A 21,351-nucleotide genomic window follows, 5' to 3' on the forward strand; every position below is an offset into this window, starting at 1 on the left:
CTGTAGTGTTGCCTCAAAGATCCTGGCTTATGGAACTCTCTGCCTCATGCATTAGCAGAGAAACTGTCCCCTTAGATTCTACTTGTGATTCTTCTGATATGGCATTGTTATCTCAAGATGAATATGTGTCCCCTGCTGCTTCACTTGTTGGGGTGCCAGCCTTAGCTGTTATTAACCACAGAACATTAAGTAAAATTGCTTGCAGCTTAGCAAAGACTATTAATTCTACCTCCATCGCCTTGGCCTCTTTGAATGCAGAACAGGTGAAGCTGCTACAACTGTGCAGCTATAGACTATCTGCTCCTTCTTCACCACCAAGGATGTGAATCATTGCAGAATATGTGCTGCTTCAATATCACTGACAATTCTCAATTAAAACAATTTTATTTGGTAACATATGGTAACAATATCTATTTCTTGCATCATTAATAACTTCTTTTTATCTATCCCTTATATTACTTTCTAACCACCCCTCCCTCCATGACTTGACCCCTGCCAGTGTTGCTTCCACAACTGCGCATATAATGTCCTAGCAGCTGAAAGCAAGTACCAAATTATAGTTCTATCTTCTTTTGGAAATTTTTCCATTTGTAATCCCAACAGAAAAGTCTCTGCAACTTTCTTAAATTCATATCCCAAGATCCTAGAAATTTCTTGCTGAATCATCTGCCAATACTTTTTTTGCTCTTTCACAAGTCCACCACATATGGTAGAAAGAACCTTCATTTTTTTACATTTCCAACATCTATCTGGCATCTTATTGTTCATCTTTGCCAACTTTTTAGGAGTCATATACCATCTATACATCATTTTAAAACAGTTCTCTTTAATACTATGACATGTTGAAAGATTAATAGAATTCTTCCACAAATATTCCCAAATTTCCATCTGTATTTCTTTATTTACATTAATCGCCTACTTAATCATTTGAGATTTCACTACTTCATGTTCTGTAGACCATTTTAAAAGTAATTTATGTAGTTTTGAAATTAATTTTTTATTATCTTCAAGCAGAACTTTTTCCATTTCTGTTTGCTCTTTTCTTATTCCTTCAGTTTTAATATCCTTTTCCACCAAGCTCTTTATTTGTTGCATTTGGAACCAATCATATTTATTATTCAGCTCTTCAGCAGTTTTTAATTCTATTTTGCCACTTTGTATTTTTAATAGTTGATTATATGACAACCACTTTTCTTCACCCGTCTCAGCTGTTATTTTTATTTCTTCCGCTGGCACTATCCATAACAACTTTCTCTCATCACCATATTTTTTATATTTCATCCACGTATTTAACAAATTGTTTCTTATATAATGGTGAGAAAAAAAACCATCCATCTTTCTTTTTCCATAATACATATAAGCGTGCCAGCCAAATTTATTTCCATGACCTTCCAACGCTAAGAGATTTTTGTTTAACAGCGTCACCCATTCTTTTATCCACACTAAACAAACTGCTTCATGATATAATTTTAAATCTGGTAATTGGAATCCTCTTCTCTCTTTTGCGTCTGTTAAAATTTTCATTTTGATCCCAGCCCACACAAACTCTGAGATTTTCCTTTGCCATCTATTAAATTGTTTACTGTCTTTCACAATCGGAATAGTTTGAAACAAATACATTATTCTTGGCAGAATATTCATTTTAATTGCAGCTATTCTGCCCAGCAATGACAAATTAAGTTTATTCCATTTTATCATATCTTCATCCATTTTACGCCATAGCTTCTCATAATTGTTTTTAAACAAATCAATATTCTTCATTGTTATCTCCACACCCAAATATTTTACCTTAGAGGTAACTTCACAACCCGTTAGCTTCTGCAGTTCCTTTTGTTTATTTACTTTCATATTTTTACATAGAAGTTTTGATTTTTCTTTATTACTATAAAGTCCCGCCAATTCTCCATATTCTTGTATTTTAACTAACAACAAAGGTGCTACTTGTATGGGATTTTCATTTATAAACATTATATCATCTGCAAATGCTCTATATTTATAAGTAAATCCTATTACTTTTAATCCTTCTATTTCTTTGTCTTCTTGGATTTGCATCAGTGAGATTTCAAGAGTCATTATAAACAACAGTGGGGAAAGCGGACAGCCTTGTCATGTACCTTTGCTAATTATCATATCTTCTGTAAGATCTGCATTTATACATAGCCTTGCACGTTCAGTATATATTGCTTTTATCATCCTTATAAAGTTTTCTCCCAACTCCATTTTCTCCATTACTGCAAACATAAAGTCCCAGTTTAAATTATCAAATGCAACTTCCTTTTCTGGATGTCTTTCATAATAGTCTACAATATTTATAACAGTTCTAATATTGTCTCTTATTTGCCTTTTGGGGGGAAACCCCGCTTGATCCTCATTTATAAAATTTATCAGATATTGTTTAAGCCATTCTGCCAATATTCTTGTATATATTTTATAATCATTATTTAATAATCAAATTGGTCTATAATTTTTTACATTCATGACATCTCTATCTTTCTTTGGAATCAATGAAATAACAGCTTCCTTCCATGTATTTGGTATTTTCCCTTTTATTCTTATCATGTTCATCAATTTCAAAAGTTTCGGTATTAATTCCTCTTTGAAGGTTTTAAAAAATTTAGCTGTATATCCATCTGGCCCAGGTGCCTTTCCACTTTTCATTACATTAATCGCTGCTTCAATTTCTATTTTTTCAATTGGATCATTCAAAACTTTTTTCATATTTTCTGTTAAGGGTGCTATTTTAATATTTTGTAAATACTCTTCCATCTTCTCTTTCTTTATTTTAACACCCTTAAATAATTTGGCATAGTACTTAAAGAATTCTCTTTTTATTCCTTCCTGGTCTACCAACTCTCTTCCATCAACCACAATTTTATTAATGATTTTACTTCCTCTCTTTTTTTTCAGTCGCCAGGCCAAATACTTTCCAGGTTTATTTGCTCCCTCGAAAGATTTCTGCTGTAATCTTTTCAAATTCCATTCCAATTCTTTATTTAACAAATGTCTCATTTGTGTTTATAATATTGTAATCTCCCTCATAATTTTCTTTTCCCCTGGCCTTTTTCTCAGTTCACCTTCTTTTTTCTTTATTTCATTTTTAATCTTCAGCATCTGTTTTTCTTTTGCTCTCTTGTCTTTATTATTCAGTGTAATCAATATTCCTCTCATTACTGCTTTATAAGCATCCCAAACCATCTGAAATTCTATATCTTCTTTATCGTTTATTTGGAAGAAAGCTTTAGTTTCATTTTCTAGATATGTCACTATTTCTTTATTCTTTAGTAAATCTTCGTGTAATCTCCATCTTCTCGACTTTTTAAACAATTTTGTAATCCACATTATTGGGTTATGATCAGCTTCTATTTTAGGTAGGATTTCTATTTTCTTTGTTATGCCTAAATCCTTAGTGCCCCACAACATGTCAATTCTAGAAAAAGTATTATGTCTTGCTGAAAAAATGGTATAGTCCCGCACTTCAGGGTTAAAATATCACTGACAATTCTCAAAGAGTAAACCATCAGCTCGATAACCTATGGCAATTTGCTGCTTCCATTCATAAGGACATTCTTCCATCCTGGTGGGAAGCACTATGGTCTTCGCTGCCTACAGGATGGTTGTGCGCTTTGTGTCAGTGGAGTTTGGGAATGTTAGGACTAGCTGTAGCAGTATGTTGCTTTGTACAATGCTTGCCTTCCTTATGTGTCTTGTGTACAAGAATATGAAAACCATCAAGAAAAGAATATACCTTGTAAGCCAATCATGCATATGTGTTAGCAAAGGAACTGGAACAATACGCTCCATTAATACAATCGATTCCAGAGAGTGACGGTGAGGGGTCAGATATCTTTTAACAAAAAACAAAAAAGAGTGAGATGAAGGAAGGGCAATGGCCTGGCCAACCTTAACCTGATTCCATCTTAAGACTCAAAAGGCAGCATTAAGTTTTCATGTACTTTGCCCTATGCAAGAATGTTGAGGGCCTAGGAATGTTTTGCCCTTTCTCCTCCTTCCTGGAATCCACATTTGAGGAAAAGCTAAGGTAAATATCGGTCTCACCATTTTGCACATTGTTAGTAAATAATTATGTAAAGAAGCATGTATAAGAATGAAATGACCACCACTGTCAAGAAGGCAGCAGCAGCAGAGACAGACTGGTGTGAAGAACCTCAACCCTGAGTCGTGTGACATTCCTACATTCCTTTTCACCATTCTGTGCCTCTGTAGGGCCTTTGAGCTGCCATAGATACAGGGACACACACACACGTGCAAGGTGGGGGGGGGGGGGAGAGCCAGCATCTGTTTCAGCTTCAGGGTGGGTGGGAAGACAGCAGGAAGAATGAGTGGCCAAGGGTTAGGTGGGTAGGAAGACAGTGAGGGAGGGTGGGTTAGTGAAGGTCAAGGATTGGTGGGTGGGTGAGAAAACAGTAAGGGTGGGGTGAGTGAATGTCACAGGTGTGGGAAGTAGTGGTATTCCAAGGGTACGGGGATAGTTGAGAGGAAGAAGTGGTTGGGGGGGGGGTGTGGTAGTGGGGGTGGGAAGCTGGGGGTGGGAAGATACCAAAGGTGGGGAGTGAATGCCTTCACTTGGGTGGGTGGGTGAAAATACAGCAAAGGTGGGGAGGGCACTCGCAGAGCCTCTTTCTAGAGCCAGTTGTATATTTCTCTACAACAAACCTTGTTCTGTGTGTATGTGTGTACTGAACTGAAACTTTCAGGGGTCTCTCCCAGGGGTCTTGATGTCTTCCCACTCACCTCACAGCTGAAACAGATACCAACTTCCCCTTCCCCTCCCCTGCATATATATGTGTGTGTGTGTTTCCCTGTGTCTGTGGTGGCTCAAAGCCCTAAAACAGGCCCAGAATGGAGAGAAGGAAGACTAATTATGGGCGGTGCTGGGGGCATGGCAATGGTTACACAGGCACTGAAACTCAGCATTCCTTTTGTTTGCACTACATTGTTGCCACCTTTTCTTGTCATATTCCACCTTGCAGCATTTAGCATCAGCATGCGCTTGTGGCATAATATATGTTTTTTGGCTTGGTCTGGTTGTGTTATGGCATACCATAGAATGGGGTGGCCAAACTGTGGCTTGGGAGCCACATGTGGCTCTTTCACACATATTATGTGGCTCTTGCTGTCCCCATCACCCCATTGACTTCCTTGGAGAAGGTATTTGTCTCTTTTAATCACTTCTCCAAGCCAGCCAGCATCTTGGAGAACACATTTAAAGTTAAAGTTGCTTTCTTTCCACCTCTCTTTTCCCCATCTCTTTTCCTTCCTTCCTTCTCTCAGGCATCTAACATTCATGTCTTGCAGTGCTCAAACATCTCAAATTTATTTTATGTGGCTCTTGTGTTAAACAAGTTTGGCCATGCCTGCCATACAGTATGTGCCTCAAGGCAGCCATTTTCTATAAGAGAATTGTGCAGGATCTGACTTCAGCTTTCCATCTCTTTCCCCCTCCCTAAAGCCTCTACCTAGGAAAAGTGCAATCTTTCTCTGCAGTGGGGATTAAAGCAGTTTACATAATTCTTCTCTCCCCCTTTTGATCTACATAACAACCCTGTGAGGTAGCTTAGGCTGAAAGTCTGTGACTTGGTTGCCTAGCAACAGCCTCTGGCTAGCAGCTTCCCCAGTGGCCCAATCCTTGTCTGTCCTGGGACAAGGATGAGGGGAGGAGGGAGAGAGGAAGTGACAGGAAAGAGGCAGCAGCCATGGCCTTTGAGGAAATGCTCCTAGCAGCATTACAGTGGGTGTGGCAGCTCCCTGGATATTTTGGTGGCCTTTGGAGGCTGCATGTGCTGGGAGGCCATCTGTGTGGGCTATTGATGGGGCACCAAAAGTCTGTTGCCACTGGCAGCTGTGTTGCCTTTTGTGAGGACACAGTAGAGTGGCAGCACCTTCTAAGACCGGTTGACAGAAACATTGAAGATGTGTCTGAGGTAAGACTATTTTGGCAGTTTGTTCAACATTTCCAGGCCTGCAGTAGGCGGGGACAGGGGAGTCAGCCAATGGGAATCCAGAGATGCTGACTGAGCCATAAAAAATAAAGGCAAATGAATAAATAAAGGCTGAATAGGGTGTTTGATTGTAGTTATTTTCAAGCTGTCCTGTTCTTTACACTTTTATGGTTCTGTTTGTTTTGGTGTACTCTCTTTCTGTTAGCTCCCTTGAATCCCTGGAGATTTTATTAGATAAATTCATGTTATTATATTACTTCATACTCCCAAGTCCAGTTCTGGGGCAGTCATATTTTTTCCACATGAGAGTTATCATTTGTTTAAGATTAAGATGTAAGATTTTAAAGATTTTTTGTAGAAAAAGCCCAGCAGGAACTCATTTGCATATTTGATCACATCCTCTGATGTCACCATTGTTTCACACTGGGTTTTTTTTTGGTAGAAAAAGCCCAACAGGAACATATTTGCATATTAGGCCATACCCCCTGATGCCAAGCCAGCCGGAACTGTGTTCCTGCTCAAAAAAAGTCCTAACTAGAAATGCAGGAACCATAGGAGTGTCAAACTCAAAAGAACTCAAACTCACTGTGTCTAAATTTTGATATTTCTAGATGTATGCAATTATACCTATACATCTATGTCACCTATACACAATATATCATTCTAAATCACCAGTATAAAATATCATTAACATCCATACAAATGACAACCATTTAAATAGTACAGTATCTATGTAATTTCTATATTTCTTTAAAATAGTGAGCCTTGACATACAACTTTACAAATACTTAGTTTTTTTTCATACAATAGTTCTATAGCTAAATGTATCTACAGATATAATACAATAGAATCATTTAGTTTAAATCATGAATTTAGCCTTTCTCATTGTTTATGATTGTGAGTACCCAGCTTGCTGGGGAGAAAGTGTAGATGACTGGGGAAGGCAATGGCAAACCACCCAGTAAAAAGTCTGCCATGAAAGCGTCGTGATGCGACATCACCCCAGAGTCGGAAACAACTGGTGCATGCACAGGGGACTACCTTTACCTTTTAATTCAGATTGGGAACTTGAAGCCAAACAGTGAATGTATGTAATTTCTATATTTCTTTAAAAGATACAGCTATGTTAGAACTGCTATCTGGTGGCCTTTTTGTGCAAATACATATAAGCTGAGGGTTGCAAAAAGACCAGTAGAAAGCCATTGGGCATGGAATGAGCAAATCTCAATGATTTGATATCAATAATGACAGGTGTAAAACATATATTAGTTGAAGGGTGAGTACTGGATAAGCTTAGTAAATTTAATATATTGTATGCCCTGTAGTACTGCAGTCCAAACTCTCTGCTCATGACCTGAGTTTGATCCTGGCAAAAGCTCGGTTCAGGTAGCTGGCTCAAGGTTGACTCAGCTTTCCATCCTTCCGAGGTCAGAAAAATGAGTACCCAGCTTGCTGGGGGGAAAGTGTAGATGACTGGGGAACGCAATGGCAAACCACCCCATAAAAAGCCTGCCGTGAAAATGTATCATGACATCATTCCAGAGTCAGAAACAACTGGTGCTTGCACAGGGGATTACCTTTATGAGTGACAGGGACCAGTTATTGTATGATTTGTAACTAATTTACAGAACTTGACTTATTCAACTTGGAATTGGGCTGTGCTGTGAGAATGCAGTGAGACAATACAGAGGAAGTCAGCCAGTTCACCAGATTCCTGGCATTACAAATGAATTATGAATTCATATTCCCCTGAGGAAGGTTTGAAACAGACTATATAGTTATAAAAACCGGCAGGAGAAATATTATTTGATACATGCACTGACCATATTGATTTTGAAATTGTATGAAAAAACCTAGGTATTTGTGAAGTATGTCAAAGCTCATTGTAGATACTGGACTGTTTCAGCAGTTGTCATTTGGATGGATGTTAATGATATTTTTGTAGTGGTGATTTAGAATGATATATTGTGTATGGGTGACATAGATATATAGGTATAAGCACATACACATGTAAGTATCAGTATTTACACACTGTGCAGTTATTTGAATTTTAAAAAAGCCTTAAGACAGGCCATTTTCAAAGTTTGTTTATGATTTTTAAATAGTGCCATTTGCATTTTAAAAGCATGCAAGCTGACACTGCAGTTACATAAAGATGACAGCATTCAAAATGGCTCTGAAACAATCCTGTATTGTCAGTTCAGATACCGAGCTCAGAGCTAGGATCACTGGGATTTTGATGATAGACAGCTCACTTGTTACACAACCTTTATTTACATCTGTTCTTCTTTTCAACACCCCTACCCCCAACAAATCTTGAAGCCAGACACAGTTTTGTTCTGTGTATCACAGCTAAGACTGCCAGGATTTATCTCTCCCATATAATTTTTTTTAAGGTTTTAGATTTTTATGCTAATCTGGGGTATTTTTCAGGTTTGTAGAAAAATCTGTTCTGTCTGTTCATAGATCTAATATCTGGGTTTAAGTATCCTCAGATCTGGCCATGTTTTAATTAGATATATTGAAAAGCAGGGGACCTGCAAGGACTTACAAAGAGCATCTCATTTTCACCTCCCCTGCTATTTCTTCTTTCCCTACCCTGAACACTCCAGATAGAGGGCGTTTTCGCACAGGGCTTACCCTGGAGCGACGTTCCTCTTCACCGTGCAGCGTCTGTGCGGATTTCGCACCAACTGCTCCACAGAACCCGGAAGAGCCGCAAAGTCCCCCGGCTTTTGCGTCGCAAATGTAAACTGGTTTTTGGCGGTTTACATTTGCGACGCAAAAGCCACGGGACTTTGCGGCTCTTCCGGGTTCTGCGGAGCAGTTGGTGCAAAATCCGCTGTAATGCTGTGGACCAAAATTATATATGGTTCCTCTTAATTTTAAGTTTGGGCAGGCTGGAGGCCTGCTTATAAATTTTTAAATGTTTTTTTTTTTTTTTTGGCAAAGCCCTAGAACCTAAAGGTCAGGCCCATTAGAGAGGGCCTTGAGTTGGTGCATCTGCAGATTTGTTGCCCAGGGAACTGAAGGGAGACACCTGTGGCTGACACCCATATCTGGGTCTCATTAATGCTATTTTGTGGAGTTGAGTTCTGATTGGGTTTTTCGAATCTACCCACAAGGGCTCCTTAAGAATAAAAGATTACCTTTTTCTGTGTTCTGGGCCCTTTACGGGGCGATTGGACTAGACTCTGGGACCCTGGACTCTACGCTGGGGCTCTCTGTTTGTGGATTCAATGGACTTTGTTGCCTGATTTCTTTGGAACCATATGGTGCCTTTAGTTAAGTATATTTTGCAACGTTATTGCTTTGGCTCACTGCTCTTAATGATAATTTTTAAGCCTATCTTTAAATAAACTCTTTTTTGGTTTAAAAAAAGAGCTTTCTTGTCGCTTTGTGTGGGGGGTTGTAGCAACATGCCAAAAGCTTACTCGACCGCCCCGAAGGTCACCTAATCTACCAAATAAGAAAAAAAAACCTTGTCTGGGGAACTCCCGGCCACATCTGCTGTGGTTGGGCTTTCCCTGGTTTTAGAGGATAAAACTCTGAGGTTGGGCTGGGATCTCAGAGTGAAAAAAGTAATCCAGCCTGGTGGCAGTTTACCCCAGGATCCGGTTTTGGGCCTGAATATTTGGATTTTTGTTTGAGCCACCATTCTAACGGCCCGCCTGGTCTCAGTCATAAGGGTCGGACCATTACATCCGCGCAGACGCTGCACGGTGAAGAGGGACGTCGCTCCGGGGTAAGCCCTGTGCGAAAAAGCCCAGAGTTTCCCCTATTCTTGACTTCCTTCCTTCCTTCCCACCCACCAACAAACTTAACTGTATCTTCTTCCCCATGTTCAGCTTTCTCCTCTTCTCTCTCAATGGCAATCCCTCTTTGGAAAAACTCTGTCCAAGTTGTGCAGGGCAGTCACTGGACTGGTCAAGTGTCATGGTGGGAAATTTTTCCCTCTATCCCTTCCCACACTATTTCTTCTGGGCAGCCCCCACCTTTCCCTGCTTCCTTCTCTCCTTCCCACCCACCTATTATCTGCTTCCCATCTTCAGCTGTATTTATTATTTACTTCTCGCCTTTGTATCCTGCTTTTCTTCCCAATGGGATCCAAAGCAGCTTACATCATTCTCCTCTCCTCTGTTTTATCCTCAAAACAACTTAGTGAAGTCAGTTAGTCTGAGAGTGTGTGACTATCCAAAAGTCATCTAGTTAATTTCCATGGCACAGTAGGGATTCGGACCTACTAATATGAAACTCTAACCACTAAACCTCATTGGCTATCAGGGGTTCTGGGGTGGCTGCTATTGAACAGTTAGCCATGAGCTATGCCTGGATAATTCATGCAAGTTCTATAACTTGCTCTGTGGTTGCTAGTCCTGAGGAGTCCTCCCTCAGAGGCCAAAACAAAACTGGAAAGGGCCCTTCCCACTCTTCCATGCTTTTTACTGACAGACCCAAGGCTTGATGGCTGGCCATAATGTTGTGGTTACCTAGCAACTAGCTACAGGAGCTGCTATCATTTTTGGAGGGCTTTAAACTTCCAGTTTTTAGATTTCAGATTTTTCTGCAAACTGAGACTTTTCTGTTCATAGCTCCAGTTTCTGAATTTAATAGATTGGGCCATGTTGGCTGTGTTGGGAATTAGCTATATTGAAAAACAGGGAACCCACATGACTTGCAAGGGGCATCACATTTCCCCCTCCCTCAGTATTTAATTTTTCCCATTATTTCACTTCCTGGGAAAACACATGATAAAGAAGCCCTGGATGCATTCCACCAAGCATTCAATGACTTTCACCCCATCACCAACCTGCAACGAACCAGTCTACGCAATAAATACATTTTCTGGACACCACAATTAAAATACACAATGGATGCATAGACACAACCTTATACCGGAATCCTACTGACGGACAAACATACCTGCATGCCTCCAGCTACCATCCCAAACATACCAAATGATCCATTGTATACAGCCAGGCTCTACGTTACAGCCGCATTTGTTCCAATCCTGCTGACAGAGATTCTCACCTGCAAGATCTACAGCAAATCTTTTTGGAACTAAAGTACCCACTGGATGAAGTCAAGAAACAGATTAACAAAGCCAGAATGATACCCCGAGAAAACCTGTTACAAGACAGACCCCCCCAAAACAGTAACAGAACACCACTAGTGGTCACACACAACTCTCAACTGAAAACAGTTCAAAATCAGTGGGTGCCATAGAGCAGCTGCGGAATTGACCACACCCCATTTCCTCAAATGAAACCACAAGGGATTGAATGAGCCTATTCAGATACGGCGCGGGAGATCTGGCCAATCTGGGAGGTGACTGGCTGGCCAGGTAGGGTGGCAAACGCCATTACTGGATCAGTCTCTCCCGAAGCAAGCCTCCCACCCACCCTCTTGGTGTGCGGGCCGTGACAGGTAGGGTCCGGAAATTTCCGGACCTGACCCGAGCTGGGGTGGATTTGCCCTGTCAGAAAGCTTGCTTTGCAAGCTCAAGGCAACCCGTGCTTTATGATGTATGTAATGGTGCAGATCAGCTTTTGTGTAAATAAAGTCCCAGTTTAACCCATAACTTGTGTGGTGTTTCATTTGAGGGGTGGGTGGGCAACATATCATCAACAACTTACAACCTCTATTGGATAGTGACAGCTCTCTTTCAAAAGTGCTGGGGGGGGGGTAAACCTTTTCTTACACACAGACAACCCCCTAATCTCAAACAACTCCTCACTCACAACAATACATCATCTCATCTGAGCATGGACACTGGTACCAGAGCTTGCAATAAATCCAAGTGCCAACTTTGCTGCCACATACACCCAGACAACACAATCACTGGACCTAACAGCATTAACTACACCGTCTTAGGCTCATTCACTTGTTCATCTTCCAACATTATATATGCCATTAAATGCCAACAATGCCCTTCAGTTCTCTACATAGGGCAAACAGGACAAACCCTCCACCAAAGGATAAATGGACATCAATCTGACTGAGAAACCTGTGGGGGAACACTTTAATCTTCCAAAGCATTCAATGGGTGACCTCAAAGTAGCTGTTTTACTGCAAAGGAACTTCAAGAACAGAATGGAGAGAGAAATGGCTGAATTACAAATTATTATGAAACTTGGAACAAACACCTCCCTAGGACTTAACAGGGATATTGTTTTTTTTTTTTAATCTCATTACAGATGCTAAACCCACTCTCACTGAGTATAGTTATACATCCACAGTATTCCAATGTGTTTCTCTTTTAGAATAGTGTATCAGAATAATTTTTTGTACTGACATACGCAAAATAGGGATATTGGCTGTATATATCATTACATATACTTTATACTATATTTTATTGTATTCTTTTTTTCTATGGCAAACTCGAATGATGTTTACATGTTAAAAAGTAAATTAGGTGGACAAGAACATCACTATCCAATATATTTCTCTTTTAGCTGTATTGACACACTCAAACAGGGATATTGGTTGTTTATTCCATTACATACATTAAAGCCATCTCCCACTATATTTTAATGTATTTTTCTCCTAATGACAAACTATATGTATGTTGCATGTTAAAAGGTAAATTAGTTGGATGGGAAAACTGAGACAGAAATTCCTTTCTTTTGGCCCAGGTTTATAACAATATAGTTATTAACAGACACTCTCACATTTTGACATAGTAATGTTTTGTTGCTTTCACATGCTCATGCTACTCATATCAAAGGTTTGCTCAATTTGTTAATTTTACTGTTTTGTCATTGGATCCTATATTTGTATCATTTTAAATTCTAACCCCCTGCCTACCAGATAATTTTACTATTCTTTCATTGGATCTTAAATCTGTACCATTTTGCATTCTGAGCCACTGCCTACCAGCTATGTGTGGCTCTGCTCACTGTGCGAGACTGTGTGAGATTCCTCGTCTGATGAAGTGTGCTTAGAGCACACGAAAGCTTATGTTCTGAATAAAACTAAGTTGGTCTTAAAGATGCAATTGATTCTGATTTTGTTCTACTACTTCAGAACAACACAGCTGCTTTCTTGGATCTATTCTTAAGTAAAGTCACACTTCTCTAGGGATCACTGGAAACTCTATGGTTTTACTAGTGACCAGTGTGAGGGGAAAATAGTTGTTGGGGTGATGATATTACATTTATGGATGTACCATTTTGTTTCTGGCAATTCCTAGGAAAATGTAACATCACTATGTGTATTCTCCAGAAGTGATATAACACTGTTGCTTATAGTAGAATGGGCTGTCCCAGACAGATTTCTCACCTTGCCCAGTAACTGGACATAAGAGCATTAAATCAAAGTCTCCCAGTGAGGAATGTATACCTTTAGCCACTAGTAGTATTATTTAGTATTTCCCAGTAAGTATTATTTAGTATTTCCCAAAGAAAATTTTTTTCCACCTTAGACTTACTGTCCCAGTAATTCAATTTAAACCGCTTGAATTCCCTGCCAAAGCTCCATATTACAGGTCAGGCCAAAACTAGCTACAAGTCCAGATTCACCCTGAATGCATCTGGAAAATTTGTCTCCTTGGCTTTGTTCAGGGATACTACTAGGACAGCCCTTGTTCTCCATTGTACAGTCAGGTTACGTATAAGCAGGGCCTTTTTTTTTTTTAATAGGAATGCATAGGAATGCCGTTCTGACTACGTCGGTGTCAGGGGGTGTTGTCTAATATGCTACACAAAAAAGCCCTGCATATAACTGTCATACAATAACCTTCATTTTTACTTGAGCCATGTGGAGATGGTAGGCAGGGTTTTATCCCTGCTTTTGGCTTGGCCTTTACTGTTCCTATCCCTTTCCTTCACACGCAGATTTGCAGCAAGTGGATAAGCCCTGGGACATGATTCACATAGGGTGGGTCCCACACCTTGTCAGTGTTGTGCCTGTTAAGAGTTGACAAGCCTGTTTTTTGTGGGATGAGCCAGTGTTCCATGCCTGTACCTGTTCTCTTAATACATCAGGTTCCCTTGATTAGGCAATTGTGATTGATCCTATACCTATAATCCTTACAAACTATTCTTTGAAATCACTTGGAGTTGCAAGAGCAGCATAGTAGGAAATTTAATATTTTTTACTGCACCCTCTATAAAATGCCAAGCAGACATGTAGAACAACCTACTAATATTGTGCTACTCTTACAAAACTAAGGAGGCAATCCTAAGTAGGTCTATGCAGAAGTAAGTTCTATTTTATTCACTGGAACTTACTCTCAGGAAAGTGTATTTCGGATTGCAGAATGGGTCTCGCAGTGGTTCTAATTTTGTGAGAAATAAGATTACCTGTTTAGCTTGTGAAACTGTATAGGTTAGTAGAAACCCAACCGTACGCTGTGGCCACTGATTTATATGCAAACAGAGAGGCATCAACAACATGGCTTGAAAGGGTTTTTTTTTTCTCCCACACTCTTTTAAAAACATTTTAATATCTGGAAAAAAGTTCTGGAGAACTTGGAAGTTTCACAATGTGTTGTGTTATTTTGGTTGGTCTTAATGAAAGCTAGATTTTGAAAGCATGCAAAAAATCCAGTAACAGAATTTCTTCTGGTTTAACATTTTTATTCAGTTTCATTTAGAAGGGAAGGAGACAGGGGAGAGGGAAAAGGTAAAAAGATTATGGGAAGGGGAAATAAAAATATACATTTCAGTTTCTTTGTTTCTCCATCAAAGTGTCAGTTTAAAACACATAGTTTAGTCCTTAATTTTATTAATAATCTCTATCTTAATATAGAACCTATAGACTCCGTAATCTAATTAAAATACAGTTCATACCCTCATAACTCTTCCAATCTACCATTTTCAACCCATTTGTAAAAAGGTTGCCACATTTCTTTCAGATCATGTTTAATTTCTTCTCTCAGTAAGTCTATAAATTTTTAAATACAAAACCATCACCACCACACATTAGTAGTTTAAAAAGTTTTACAGCAGGAGAAAAATCAGTTCAACAGTAACATTAAATGAGCGCATGGGATTATAAAAAAGAACGACTCAACCAAATGCGATGCTCTGCGTTTTGAGGAAACTGTATGGTTAAAATTGGGCTCAAACAATAGTTTTGCCCAAAAACTAGAGTGACGACATGATGCCGTGATGTCACTTCCACGTAACATCATTGTGAAGGGAGATCATGCACTGACTTCGCTTTTGGGGGTGGGGCTTTCCCCTCCGGCCAGCTGGCTGGTAGCGGGCAGAAGTCTTGAAAATCAGGGGATCCCTCAACCAGAGTGGGGGTCTGGGAATCCTAGCACGGGCCAAAGTTGCTATAAAATGATCATATCTAGTCATCTGATGCCCTAACCTAGACTGTTCTAGATTGTTTGTAATCCTGTTGTAAATATTTTAATCTATTTATTGTATATATTACAGTCACTACATTTGTTGAGTGAACGTATAACGCACTCTGAGCCTGCTTGCGGGGAGGGTGGGATATAAATAAAACAAAACAAATAAATATAACCTCTTAATAGCTGGCTGTATGTGAGCTAAGTACTCTAATTTCCCCTCAAGAGTTAACATATTATAAGCTTAGTTCTGCTCACAGATATTTGTGATTTCATTGTTTCCGCAACCACCATGATATTAAATTATTAAAAGAATTGACTAATCAGTACAGTCTCTTTAGCTCAGCAACAAGAAAAAAAAGCTAACTTTTCTCTCTAATACATTGCATACTTTGGTATTAGAAGGCAATTCTTTTGCAGGATAGAATCCGAGCAGTAGCATAGGAAGCATTCTATACATTGCTGTCCATCATGAGGATTCATCAAGGCCAAATGCAAGAATATAGTAATTGGGCAGATTGTGAGAACCTGTGCTCAGTTGTATAACTAGATGGAAGTGGGGAATTTGAAGCAGTTGCCAATATCTTCTGGAAGGTTCCTGAGAAGATGATCCTTGATTGGACCCAAGAGACAACCTGATGCCATAGGGTAGAAAGTTATAGTAAGGGAGAAGGGTAGGAAGTTATAGTTGGGGAGAAGGGTAGGAAGTTATAGTAAGGTCAGAGAGAACTTTGCTAATGCCATGCTAGTATGCTAACATATGTTATACTTCCTCATGATAGACAGCAATGCATATAATGTTTTTTATGCTACTGCTTGGATTCTATCCTGCAAAAGAGTTGCCATCTAATACCAAAGTATGCAATGTATTAGACAGCAAAGTTGGTTGTTTTGTGTACTTGTTGCTGAGCTAAAGAGACTGTACTGATCAGTCAATTCTTTTAATAATTTAATAAATGTTTATGTATTTTTACAGGGTTTCGTTTTCTTGTGTGCATCCAGACTTGAGGACCCACAGGTCTGGGAAGTTGTTCAAGGGTTTCAAGCAGGAAGACAGGAACAATAACGCAGGGAAACATAGGTGGGTCTCTGAAATTTTAATTTTGATTGGAAAATTTCTCATGGATAAAGGGTTAAGTAAGCACAGCTGAATTTTAAATAGTTGAGAGATGATTCAGGCATCTTTATTTAATCTAATTTCACACAGCTGCATTTTTAAAGAGTTGGGAGATTACTCAGGCATCTGCATTTCATCTAATTTGGCAATCTACTCTGCAAAGTTAGAGAAAGTATGCTGTCAGTCACCCTGTGAAACATTAACAAATAATTGAAACCTGGGTATTTGTTCATCATGCAAAAAGACATGATTGGCACATTGACTCCAACCAATCAGTGGAAGGTATTGTTGCAAGAGATTATTTACTGGCTGAACAGTTGTTTAGTCCTTTTGGGCAATAACAGTCTTCTGGAAGATTATAATTCTTTTTGCTCTGTTTCCTTGAGGAGTATTTTTTGACCAAGATTATGCATTCTTTCTGAAGAGTAATTCTTCCAGTTCACTTAGAAGAGTAACAAGTCCTGTTTTGGTGCTGAAAGTGTTATGCCTGACAGTTTGAACTATCGGAATCTAATGGAGGAGGCATCAGAGAATAATGCGGACATGAGAGAAAGAACAAAAACTCTGCTAGAGGCTGTTAAAAGCTGGTTTTGGTCTTGGTTGCCTCAGGATTTCTGTCAAATTTGTCAGTTGATAGTTATTTTGAGCCTCGCTTACGTGGTCCTGAAAGCCATGAAACTATATCAGCAAAAGCAGTACTGGATCAAAGCACTCAGCTGTTTTCCAGGACCTCCCGCCCACTGGCTTTATGGCCATGTCAAAATGGTAAGGTGACTACAAGACCTTTGATCTTCGGTGTGTGTGTGTGTGTTTGAAGAACTTGACACTGTGATAGGCAAATGGGTGTTGAAGATGCTTCTTTTTTGCTCTTGAACTGAAACAAGAAATATTTCTATGATCTTTCTACTACTAAAATCTTAGAGAGGTATCAAGAAGCCCAAAGGCCAGAGCTGCTTTGGTTGAAAACTACCAGAAAGAGGGCTATTTGTGCTTGGAGACCTGAGCTTTAAAAGTTTTCTTTCTTCCTTATGTTAGCTTATAACATCACTACATTCTAATATTTAATTAAAATGATTGCCAAAAGACAAACGGCAGGATATGCTGCCTTTTAGAATGATGAAGGAAAGAAAACTGAGTATGTGTTCAATGAGTTGAATCAATTTTTATTTTTTCCCCAGCAGGAACTCATTTGCATATTAGGTCACACCCTCTGACACCAAGCCAGCCAGAACTGCATTCCTATGCGTTCCTGCTCAAAAAAAGCCCTGTTTTCAGAAATCCAAGTCTCAGATATTAAGAAGTGGTGTTTATGTATGGCAAACATATACAGACTAGTACAGGGCAATGTTTCCTCTAAGCTGAGTTAGTATGAGCTAGCTCACAGTTTTTTAGCCTTCAGCTCACACATTTTTGTCTTAACTCAGGAAAAATTGGCCCCAGAGCAAGCTAATTTGTGCAGTAGCTCACACCTTTAATGTTCCCCAAAATTACCATGAAACTTGGAACAAACACCTCCCCAGGACTGAACAGGGATATAGATTTTTTTATTTCGTTACATATGCTAAACCAACTTTCACTGAGTATAGGGGAGGGACAGTGGCTCAGTGGTAGAGCATCTGCTTGGGAAGCAAAAGGTCCCAGGTTCAATCCCTGGCATCTCCAAAAAAGGGTCCAGGCAAATAGGTGTGAAAAACCTCAGCTTGAGACCCTGGAGAGCTGCTGCCAGTCTGAGAAGACAATACTGACTTTGATGGACCAAGGTTCTGATTCAGTATAAGGCAGCTTCATATGTTCATAGCTGTGCATCCACAATGTTCCAATGTATTTCTCTTTAAGAACAGTGTATAAGAATAATGGGTTTTTTTTTTGTGTTGATATGCTCAAATGAGGGATGTGGGCTGTTTGTCTCATTACATATACTAACAGCCCAATCCAGACATATGTAGTGGCTGGTTGCTCGGGCGTGGACGGATCTACAGCACCGCTCATTGACTTCCAAAGGGGTTTGGGGCACCGGAGCACGGCGCGGCCAAGCCCTGGTCACCACCTGCAGATGTGTAAAATACGCTGGAGCGTGGACTCCCAGAGAGGCGCAAGGGTGGGGACAGGAGGGGGTGCTGCCACAGGGACTCCAGGGATTGGCTGGCAGTGGCTGGGGAACTGGCCATGTGACACTCGGTGGAGAGTGTGCTCCCTGGCGATAGGCTGCCCACATGCCCCACCCCCCTCACACACACAGCCAGCCCCATGGTGTGGCTATGTAATCCTTGGGGAAGCATCCGGTCAGCACTTACTGCTAGCTCCATGGAGCAGCCTACCCGCCAAAGGGGCGAAGCTGAGCCCCTGTCAGTGTCCCTCCTGTGGGCTGCATGGCCAGATGGCGTCCCCGATGCTGTGGGGGCCCCCTGCCAGGACACAGTAGGCCACTCGCTGCAGGCACCCATGCATCAAAGGTGCCGGCGATGGTCGCCGCAGTGGCTTGCACTTATGTCCGCCCACTGAGAATCGGACACCCATGAGGGGCGCGAGGTGGCTTCAAATTGGCCATGTGCAGGACTTGCCTCCCCCCACCCCCAGATCCCCCTTGAATATGGACTCAACACAATGTGTAGGGATAAGATTTATTAAAGCGCCGGGCTGCAGAGGGGCTGCTGCCCAGCCCCCTCACAGGAAGCTGCCTCAAGCCATGGTGGGCAGAGGCAGCTGCCTGAGGGGCAGAGCTGTGGGGCGGCCGGTCCCATCAGGGGTGGGTGCGGTGTCCTGGACGTCGTCACTCACGGCGCCGACTTGCAGCATCTCCCCTTCCGCCTCGCTGGGTGGGACCTGCCTCAGGAGCGGCAGGAGCAGCCCCTCTGCCGGCCTCCAGGGACTGGTCAATATTGGTGAGCAGCCATTCCACCCTCGCACCCCATTCCTGCGACTGCCTCGCAATGGCCAGGAGACTGGACAGGTGGCCAGTGGCCATAGACATGGTCCCCTCCATCCCCGCCATCCAGCGTTGGTCCGCAGCCATGGCCTCCTGCCATTCCTGGTGCCCGTCCAGCCAGTCCCGCTCTATGACTGCCCACATGGAGGACAAGGTGGTGGGGATTCTTTGAGCTGGCCGTGGTCCCCAAGCCCTGGGTCCCGGTTCCCGGCCACAGCCTTCCGCATTGCTGCCACCTTCCAGATCCTCTAGCAGCTCCCCCTGGTTAGGGGCCACGTCTGCGGGGGGAGGATGGGGGCTGCCCTGCACACAAGTCTGCCATGCTCAGCCCCCCCCCCACATTCCCAGCCCCTGGGGCATGGGGAGGGGATGTGGGCAGATCCAGGGGCCTCAGCATGAGGGAGGCATCTTGGGCCGATCGTCTGCGTGAGGACGCCCTCCGTAGGTTCTCCACCATGTCAGCTGCCAGTGTCATGGTGTGGCTACCTGCAGAACGGGACAAGGGTCAGATGCTGGCACGAGCAGCCAGTCACGGATGCCCCACACCTCGTGCTTAGTGTCGCACCTTGAGGGGACTCAGGCCGCTCATCATCTGTGGACAGACGGAGGTCACCCACCGTGGCATCCATGACCTGACTCGATGTATTCTCCCCCTGATTTGGCACTTCCTGACAGCTGTCTGGACGTCCTGGGGGCAGCAGGGGGCACTGGACCAGCCGACATCCCATCCCACAGGTGCTGGGCAAACAGCTCCAGTCCTCGGCTGTCTCACTAGAGCGGCCTCCTACCGAGTCCATAGTGGAGCTCATGGCAGCCCACAATGATTCCTGGGAGTCACCAGGGGGGAAGAAGGGCATTGCCGTCAGCATCTGGTAGTCCCATGGTGACGAGGGGGGGCGAAGGTGTCTACCTACCACAGATCACCTCAAAGCCATGGTCACCGGGCGGATGAGGGGTCCCATGATTGCCTCAGAGCCGGTCAGGGCATGGGCCACCGCCTCCTCATAGAATGAGCCCTCAGCGATGAGACGCCGGACCCGCTTCTTGGCAGAGCTGAAGGAGTTGTTCCAATGCTTCAGGGTAGACTGCTCTGTGTGGGGGACCTGACTCACAGCAGACACTCGCTCCGCTGCCATACGCCAGAAACACTGCCGATGGGAGTTCACCCCACCGGCTCTTGTGGCACCGAGTGCCACAGCAGCGTTCTCGGTCATCAAGTCAAAGAGCAGCACTTTCTCTGCCTTAGTTCAGTTCGGTTGGCAGTGACTCTTGGTCGATGCCGATCTGTCTGCCGCTATTCCTCCCACAGGCAGTGGAATGCGAGGGTTGCTGACTGCAGCTGGCTGATAGTGGTCGCTCTCATGCTGCCCCACCCAGCTTTCCCACGGGACACCAGCAGGGCGTCTGTTGGCCTTGATGGCCCCATACCATTGCTCGTGCAGGCCCCTCACAGCTCCAGCGATGTCTGGAAGTCGTGGTGGAGCACCTCTGGGCAGCAGCACGGCCACTGCAGCCCACGCCACAGTGCACAAACCATGGGGGCCTGTGGCGGGTGGTGCCCCCTCATCCCACCGCCAGAGCCTCCCTGGGTGCGGCAGGTGCACATCCTCCCCACTCTCTATGTGTGGGTTGTGCGGTGGCAGCGGAGACACCGTTGGACGTGCAGATACCGGGAGTGCCTGAGCACTTTGTGTCTGAAGGATGCCACCTGTCTGGACCACTTTCGCCTGGACCACGCTGCCATTCAGGACCTGTGTGAGCAGCTCGGGGCAAGCCTCTGCAGCCAGGTGACCGGCCCCCGCCCCATCCCCGTCCTGCAGCGGGTCCTCATCTCCCTGTGCTTCCTGGTGACTGGCTCCTTCCATGTGTGGGTTGTGCGGTGGTGGCGGAGACACCGTTGGGCACGCAGATACCAGGAGCACCTGAGTGCTTTGCATCTGGAGGATGCCACCTGTCTGGACCACTTTTGCCTGGACCACGCTGCCATCCAGGACCTGTGTGAGCAGCTCGGGGCAAGCCTCTGCAACCAGGTGACTGGCCCCCG

At 42.8% G+C, this 21,351-nt stretch overlaps 1 protein-coding gene across 1 annotated transcript in view; it reads left to right on the plus strand.

Annotated features, from left to right (window-relative positions):
* Positions 1 to 16,716: 16,716 nt before the first annotated feature.
* The window catches only part of LOC132566596 (cytochrome P450 4B1-like), an 85,512-nt gene continuing 80,877 nt past the window's right edge, over positions 16,717 to 21,351 (plus strand). The window contains exon 1 of the mRNA XM_060231780.1: positions 16,717 to 17,146. Coding sequence (XP_060087763.1) covers positions 16,865 to 17,146 — 282 coding nt within the window. The 5' untranslated portion in view covers positions 16,717 to 16,864. The remainder of the gene's footprint in view (positions 17,147 to 21,351) is intronic.

The sequence above is a fragment of the Heteronotia binoei genome, chromosome 2 (assembly GCF_032191835.1).
Source record: "Heteronotia binoei isolate CCM8104 ecotype False Entrance Well chromosome 2, APGP_CSIRO_Hbin_v1, whole genome shotgun sequence".
NCBI classification, from domain to species: domain Eukaryota; kingdom Metazoa; phylum Chordata; class Lepidosauria; order Squamata; family Gekkonidae; genus Heteronotia; species Heteronotia binoei.